At 35.8% G+C, this 8,888-nt stretch overlaps 1 protein-coding gene across 1 annotated transcript; it reads right to left on the bottom strand.

Moving 5' to 3' along the window:
• Positions 1-1,767: 1,767 nt before the first annotated feature.
• K441DRAFT_574929 (uncharacterized protein) lies at positions 1,768-1,968 on the bottom strand (the record flags this gene model as incomplete). Its single annotated transcript, XM_067644129.1, has 1 exon — positions 1,768-1,968. A coding segment is annotated over one exon (201 nt), but the record flags the coding sequence as incomplete, so codon positions are not given.
• Between the last annotated feature and the right edge of the window lie 6,920 nt (positions 1,969-8,888).

The following is an 8,888-nucleotide window of genomic DNA, read 5'->3' as shown; positions in this document are numbered from 1 at the left end:
ACTGTTAGGATACTCTTTCTACTTAACTAGATACTGGACTTTCCTACGTCTACCGACTTGGCGGACACACTTTTTAACTAGCCGTTTAATGGTGAACTGGTTATCCTCCGCGTCTATAGGGGCAAGTGGGTTAATATCTCGAATAGCTTATGTAGAGGTTAATTCTCCGATATTGCCCTTAGTGTATTTAGCTAGTAATAGTAGGCTGTTAATCCGTAGATTAGAAGTAGAGGTATATCCTAAGTATATATTATAAGGGGTTGTGCTGGAATTAATATACCTAGGGCTAAGTAGATTAGCGCTATTAAGAACGACTGGAGTGTCTAGAGTGCTATGCTTCTACTTCCCAATCTCTATACATTCTAAGCTTAAAGTAGTAGTATTAGTTAAGTCCTTTGGTTTCACGCCGCAAAATAAGGCTTTAATAGTTAAATGGTCCTCTATGTCTCTTACGTATATAAGACAATCTATGCCCTAGTTAGACGCGATAATCTTAGCTATTAGTTATTAATATATACGCAAAGTTGAAGTTACATCGGAATCTTTTCGATTTAGAGCAAGCGTTCTGTCTTTATTAGGGTTTATAAGGTCCACTATATTAATTACATTATACTTAGATATTATACTACTCCGGGTGGCCACTTAAGGGAGAAGTCTAGGGTTAATTATCTTAAGTATCCTACTGCATATAGATGGCGGCGGGGTGTTAGTACTAGGAAGGCTTCCGTTCTTAGTCTAGCCACTACTTATATAACTGCCGAAATCTAACATTAAACGGCTTAAGGGTGTTATAGATTTATTAGACGGGCATTGGCTAATACTTTCTATTATCTTATTAATAAAACTATATCCCACTTTAGCTAGAGCTTTATTACCTATGCTTAATTCCTTCTTATAGCCGGACCTCTACCTCTTAACTTTAGCCGGCTATATTTCTACCTCATAGTCTTCTTTCAATCTTTTTAGTAATTTTAGTTCCTTAATAAAGTTAAGGCAATAAATATCCTAAAGATAAAATTTTAGCTTCCTAACTAAATTAAATGTCGCCCTGCATTGTAAACCTAGGTAAGGGCAATTTAGTAGTTTGCTCTCGTTTAGGGTTTCCACATGCCTGTGGATATGCTCTTTCTATATAGCCCATTTTAGGAATTAATATATCCGCACCGCAGCTAGCGCAGTATTACTAAAGCAAAAAGGATAGTAGCCGGCAGTAGCGAGCACCCCATTGTATATAAGAGGGTCGCATTAAATAGGAAGTGTCTTACGGTCGTCCAGATACGCTTAATAGTGGCCGCTCCATTATACCTCCCTAAAAATCCACTAGTTACATTAGAAGCATAGCTTAGAAAAGCCATTATAACTCTTCTTATAGCAGTTATATATATACCTCTAATAATAAGTTATCTTCGTCTTCATATTGCCAAGCGGAGATTAAGCTATCTTCCGCTGGCCTACTAAGTTAGAGTAACGGCACTTCTCTAGCTCCAAGCCCGGTCAAAACTCTACTTCGGCATCCTTTTAATATAGCGCAACCATGTCGCGAAGAGCGTTGAGACCTATAGGGCTCCGCAAGGTAGCGACCTCAAAAAGTATAGATGTAAGGCGGTCCTATTTAGGTATAAGAAATCGGGTTCGGTTAAATATAGTCCGGTAATAGTATAGTGAGGTATTATCCTTATCGCCGACATCCGGTCTATACGGCTGCACCTTCTACTACTTACGGAGTTCTTTAGTAGTTAGCTTACGTTTCTGCGTATAAAGCTCCTTTTAACGGGTTATAGAGTTTACATCCTTCTTCCCTTTTAGAGCGGTAATCTCCTCCTCTATATTAATATATTTCAAGCTATTCTTAAATTTATACTGCTTCTCTGCTAGGAGAGATTGCCACAGTTTTGGGTTATAAGGGAGAGATAAACCGCGGAAGAGGTTATTAACAATACTACGTAGCTTGGTGCCGAAGTAGCTCGCCTAGCTATCTATGCCACTATTATTAGGTATATAGTAATTATTAAACGTATTCGAATTTTTCTACCCGGCATACTTTATTCTTTAAGCGGCTAAATACAGCTTATCTTTACCAGAAATTAATTAGTAAGTAGCCTAAAGATAGAAGGAACGACTGTATACATACTAATCTAGTATAAGCCCTCCGCCCTAAAGTCGTGAATTATAGGCGGCTGAGGGTATCCTGTGCGGATGCCTAGCGCTTTAAGGCGGAAGCTAAATGCGTTCGCCTTCTTAATTTTCTATCTTACGGATATACTCTTAAAGAAAAGTATATTAAGCACACTTTCTTTCTATTGTAAATAAAGCATCTCCCCCTTTGGTAGTACTATATTAAGGAGCTCTTTAATAGTGTTGTAGTCCCTAAACGCCTTTGCTGTAATAAGTATGGCCAGTATTGGGAGTATAGGGCTGCAAATAAGAGGTATTACTACTATGCCCTTATATAGAGAGTGTTCTGGCCTACTAATATAAGAATTAGAACCGCCGTTTAACTTAATAGGCTAAGCAACTTAGCGCTTACCTCTTGTCTGGTGTTATGGTTATGTTCTTGGCATCTTAAACAATTTAAACAGCAAACTCTGCATTTCCGTGCTTATTGTAAAATACTGCGAAAGTTACATCCTATATTATAACTGAGTTAATTTATTTACTTACTACGCTATATATATATACATATTAGGGAGGAGGGGGGTTAGGTTTTCTTACCTTATAGTATAAACCCTAGCCGGAACCCGCTTAACAGCTAGACTTAATATACTTGCTAATTTGTATAGAAGAATAAATAATGGCTATAAGGTCCGCCTAATCGCCCACTCTTATTGCTAGTCGTTTATATGCAACCTAATCTGCCGTCTATAGCTGCCTTCCTAAATAAATAAAGTAGTTCTTAGTCGCAAACCTTCTCGGCCTTTTTTTCCTAGGTATTTTTAGTTTATCGGCTAGCGGGCCTTTAATAAACTAAATAAGATTAGAACTCTAATAAGGAGAAAATAGGGGAATATAGACGGAATATATATTCGTAATAGAGAGGGTTATATTTATAGGTATTGCGGTATTAATACGACGCTAGCTAGCTATAAACTCTTTCTAGTACTGGCTAACGGTATTTAAGGCTGCCGTTGGATTATCCTTAACGCCATCAATACCATATGCCATGTTTTTAACGAAATCTTTTAAGGATGCTAGGTTATATAGAGAAGAACTAGGATTTTCTTTAGCAAATCTATTTAGTAAAGGGTTAGAGTGGGATGGAATCCAACCGCTACGGTTCGCTAATTATAACTTACTAGTACCACAGCTCTACCTTTCTAAGATAAGCTTTCTCTATCTTTAGCTTAAGACGCTTTTAAACTTTAGTGCCGTCTATACCCTCCCTGCTTTAGTTAAAGCCCTTTGCCCTTACTACGGCGAGGAACTTGCGAGGGTCCTTCTTTCTTAGCATTTTATAGAGAAACGGATAAGGCAAGCAGAAGCTAATATAAAGAAGAGAGGGAAGAGGAATATAGAGATAAGCTTATAGGAATGGACGGGCGAGCTATAGAGCAGTAGGTAAAAAAAAAGAGAGAGAGAGAGAGAGAGAGAAGATGGGATAGAAATTAAGCGATAGGTAGGTAGAATGGAGCGAACGGACGCGATTAGAGGAGATCTTATAGCAAGAGATAAGGCACCTCCTCTTTAACTAATACCTTTAGGGACGCCATGTTATATACAGGCGCAGCTTAGGACGGGCGAATGCTCTATTTTAAGGGGGGCCTAGTTTTAGGAACCCTATGGGCCCAAAACGCGGCCCTTAAGATTGTTGTGTAGAGTTAATAATTTGCATTAGTAAGGACATAGCACTTTTAAGGTATAATTGGTTAATAAGATAGAGGAGCAGTAACGTGACTAAGCAGCCTAAGCATAACCTAAGTGGAAGGGTAAGCAGCCTAAGCAGCGGGTGAGTTGAGGGTGCTTAGCGCCTAAGTATAGTGGCGATGCTAACTAACTGAGTCGGATTCCGCTAAGGGGAGTTTTAGTCTATAACTACTATCGTAATACTGTCTAACGACCTAGATCGTCTATACGAACTATGTCTTAGTTGTCTTATATCTTAAGCTTATATGTCTTATTAAACGTCTTATTACCTATTTCTCTTAACTATAACCTACTATATAACGACGTCGTCGTTATTGTATTTGGGACCTACCTAATATATATAAGAGAGCTTCTAGAGCCCTCTTTAATAAAACAGAGTTCTTATTCCTAATCGTCCATTTAATAGTTATAAGCCTAGGCCGTTTACTACATCATCTTTAATTCCAAAGCCTTTATTCCTATTAATTTTAATTATTATCTTAATTATAGACAACTACCTATAATAACTTCTTAATAAGAAACCCCTCCTATTATTATATTATCCGTTATCCTTATAAGCCTAAACAATTAGGATAAATAGATTAAGGTTATTAAGTTAAAAGCGAATAATAATTATCTCTAAAAGTATATTAACCCATTAACACCTAAGACCGATCTGCCATAGCTTAAAGAACCTATTCGTGCCTTACCTAAGGATGCTAATAGCTAGGGGAAGACGAAGCTCGCGGACCTAGATAAGGAGGAAAAGAAGGAGCTTTATACGCTTAAAGCCGATTATAGGAATAATATAAAGCTATATAGAAAATAGCTATTAGCTCTTAATACGTTGCGCAGCTATATTCTAAGCTCTATCTTACGTATCTATCTTATCTATACGTTTAAATGCACCACTACCTATAACGTCTTAGTATCTCTTAAGAAGAGAATTACTCTAACTAACTACACCTAAAAGCTTTAAATAGCTACTTAATATATAAAGCTTAAGAAGGCGCCTTAGAACTAGAACTTTAAGATCTAGTTATAAAAGTGGGAGAAGGTATATATAGAGTGTAAGGAGCAAGCTCTACCTAAGGTAGATGGTAATTGTTTGGTAAAAGACTTTATATACGTAGTCGAATCTATTATACTAAGCTAGTTAGAATATTAGAAGAACGAGCTTAATAAGCGTAAGTAGGAGAAGAAGACGCTTCTTACCTTCTTTAAACTAGTTAAAATATACCGAAATTACTGTTGTATAGACCTCGCCTAGAAGGGCAAAACCCCATAAGGAGGATCCTTTGGAGTTACCTTTAAAGATAAGTTACTAAATTTAAAGCCTAAATTAAAGCCTTAATTGTTAGCAGATAAGCAGAAGAAGAAAAGGCAACTGCCGCTAGAGTGCCTATGCGGAAAGCGTTACTACTTTAATAAATGCTAGTACATTATAAAGTTAATTTCTTGCCCATTGTGGTTTAAACTAAGTAACGAAATTTAGAAGAAGGTGGATAAGAAGATTACTAATGCGACGCCCGAAATTAAGGCTTATATTAAGCAAATTAAAAAGGACGATTAAGCTAATAAAAAGGACGATTAAGCCAATAAAAAGCCAAAGGAAGGCAGTAATTAGAGCTTATAAGGGCCTACTAAAAACTTTATAGTTTATTATATAGGATCTAATAATATAGCTTTTAATTACAAGCTTTGCGATAGTGTAATTCTTAACTTAGGAACTAGCCTATACGTCTTTAACAATAGAGCTAGGTTTATTAGTGATATTAAGCCTATATTAGAACGCGTCTATATAGGCTCGCATATAGAAGAAGTTATAGGCTATAGCATAGCTGTAGTTATAATTAACTACCTAAAAGGGAAGAAATAGATATAGCTCTTAGAAGCAGCCTTTATACTAGGCTTTTATACCAACTTAGTATATCTTAATAAGCTTAATAATAAGGGAGTCTACTAGAATAATAAAGAGAACACTCTCTTTTATAGCGACGATAAGACGTACGCCTACTATAGCCGCTACTATAGTTAAAACACTATTAAATATAATAAGCCAAAAAGTAACTTACCTAAGGCTTTATTTGCGACTTAATTAAAGCCAATAAAGCATTTATTAAAGCCTTTACTAAATTAGGCAGAAGGCTATATATAGTACTAGCAAATAGGCCATGTAGGAAAAGACGCAATTAAGTAACTACTTTAGTTAGTAATAGGCGCGATTATAAAAGGCCTAATAACGGTAGAATATAAATTGTATGGAGTAAGTAAAGCTTATAAGGTGGTATCTAGAAGACCTTTAACTCAGTCGCTAGTTCCTTTCTATAAAATCTACCTTAATTTAATACCCAAAATAGTCGCATTTAATGGCGATAAGTATGCGGTATACTTCCTTAATAACACGACGCGAATAAATAAGGTAGAGATAATGGCTAAGAAGTTGTCCCTTACCCAAATTGTTATTAAATATTGTAATATCATCGAACGACGATATGGCTTTAAGGTAGCCATTATCCACATAAATAGAAAGACGTCTCTTATAGGCGAATTTAAGGAATAGGTAGCTGAATAAGGAATTAGTATTAAAAGATTAGCACCTAATACTTAATTATAAAACGGTCCAGCGGAATAATCTAGGGGGGTAATTATATAGAAGGCTTGGTATATAAAAATTAAGGCTTATCTACTAGAGGAGCTATATCCTAAAGTCTATAAAGTAGCTGCCTATCTACTTAATTAAACGCCTAGTAGAAGACTTGGGTGGTAGACGCCTTTTAAAAGAATCCAGTTAGCTATGGGTATATTACCACCAAAACTAAATATAGGCCACCTATAAGTCTACGGCTATAGGGCCTACCCTCTTAAGTATAATATTCTACGCCTAAATAAGCTCGCGCTAAGGGCCTATATAGAATATCTAGTAGGATATAATTTAATAAATATATTCCAAATCTACATTTCTAGTTAAAAGAAGGTTATAAGAATTAGAGACGTAAAGTTTAATAAGTGGTTACTTTATAATAACTTATAGCCAAATCTAGCAAATATACTCTAAGTTAGAACTAACCAAATATTAGAAATTATTAATATCCATTAAATATAGGATCTTTAAGACGAATTGGAATTATCGTCTAATAAAAGTAATAAGACTTAAAATGAGATTCGAGTTAATACTAAAGGGAGATAATAGGTGAAATCTGGTAGAAATAAGGAAGAGCCTAATATTAAGAGTAGTAAGTAATAAGATTTAAGCTCTAAAGATGACTTAGCTCTAGGGCTTTCTACCCTAGATAAGATACTAAAACCTAACTTACTGGAGCCTCTACTACCGTCCTTAAATACTTTAGTAAAGAAGCCGCACTATATCCTAGTTCTAACTAATAAAGCTAAGCTAAAGAAGAAGATTAATGGCGATATAGGAGAGCAAAACGTGGTTAAAGGAAAAAGACTTAAAGGATAATTAAAGATCTACGTAGGCTTTCTTGCTAACGTTACCAACTAAAGCCTTCTAGCTTAAAGATTAGCCTTTAATATAGGGCTTACATTTTATAAAAAGCTATACCGTAATTAGCTCCTACCGCCGCCTAGGAATTAAAAGGAGCTTTAAAAATATTAATATAAGGAAGAGTTCGCGGCTGCTGCTTAGAAGGAATATATAGACCTTTAAAATTAAGGAACGTTTTAAGTCGTTAATAAGATAATCTATATTAAAACCGTACCTATTATCTGGGTATTTATATATAAGACTAATATTAATAGATATTTAACGAGATTTAAAGCTTATCTTTATATATGAGGTAATCTATAAGAGTTAGTTTATAAGGATACCTATACCGTAACTTTAGCAGCAAGATCGTTTAGAGCCTTAATAGCTATTATTGTAATATTTAACCTAAACTGCTAGTAAGGTAACGCTATTAATGTATTTATAAATAGCGTAATTAATAATAATAATAATAATAATAATTCATTGCTTAACGTCCGATTTAGATCCCTATTAGGCCTATGTGGACTACTCCTTATTTACATATAGGGAGAAAACTCTATTTAAGAAAAATGAGAAAACCCCGTGATTTATCTCCCCGCCTTTTAGGACTCGCCTACTTAGCGCCTACGAGTCGCCTATAGTACTCTACTACCTTACTGTTTAACCTCCTTGGGAACTACTGCTGCCGTAATAAGCCTACGGACGCGCTAGTATTATAAACTATTACTCTACTACTATAGAGTTACTAGGGGGTACCTACTGCTTGCCCCCTTGCCTTCTATTACCATTTCCCTTATAACCTAAAACTGATTTAGCACATTTTAACTAATAAGCCACTAGGTGACCGCCTTAAGGCCTTTTTATATTAAAAGCAGTGTATTATAGTTCTCTATGCCAGCTGCTGAGAGTATTATTTCTTAATTGGTGCGTAGGGGGCATAGCAGTATTACGTGTTTTAGTGTCTGTTTTAGCTAGCTATATTCGCATTTTGGGCTACCTACTGGGACACCTACCCAGTAAAGCTAATCTTTTAGTCCTATTATTCCTGTTCTTAAGAGTGTTGCTATTATATTTTCTGCCTTTATTAGGCCTTCTCGGAGCCCTTGGGTATTTACCCCCTATGGCGTTAACTATGCTATAGCTTGGGTTCATCTTGCCTAAGTTAGCCTCTATACCTTTAACTCCTATTTACCTCTCTAGCGTTGGTTTAACTAGTATTATATTGCGGTAGATGGTTTCCCGGCATTCTTACGTGTTCTACTTTAGCTCCTTTCTCTATTTTACTATCTTTACTAACCTCTTACGCGTCTCCCTTCCTCCTCTATATGGGCCTAGGCCCTAAAGTGGCACTATTCTTCTTTTACTTTTTTTACCTGTTTCTCTAATATCTCTTCCCTACTTTGGGGTTATTGGTTTGTTCTCCTATAGGACACCCTAAGGTCCCTCTATAGTTTACTTAGGCGTGTCTTAATATACTTTATAATATTAGAGTTGTGTTTATTTTACGTCCTTTATATTACAGCGGCTTTAATATATAACTGTAGGGGGGGAATATTAG

The sequence above is a fragment of the Cenococcum geophilum genome (assembly GCF_001692895.1).
Source record: "Cenococcum geophilum 1.58 unplaced genomic scaffold K441scaffold_39, whole genome shotgun sequence".
In the NCBI taxonomy this organism is placed as follows: domain Eukaryota; kingdom Fungi; phylum Ascomycota; class Dothideomycetes; order Gloniales; family Gloniaceae; genus Cenococcum; species Cenococcum geophilum.
This window is presented reverse-complemented; position numbering and strand designations above follow the sequence as displayed.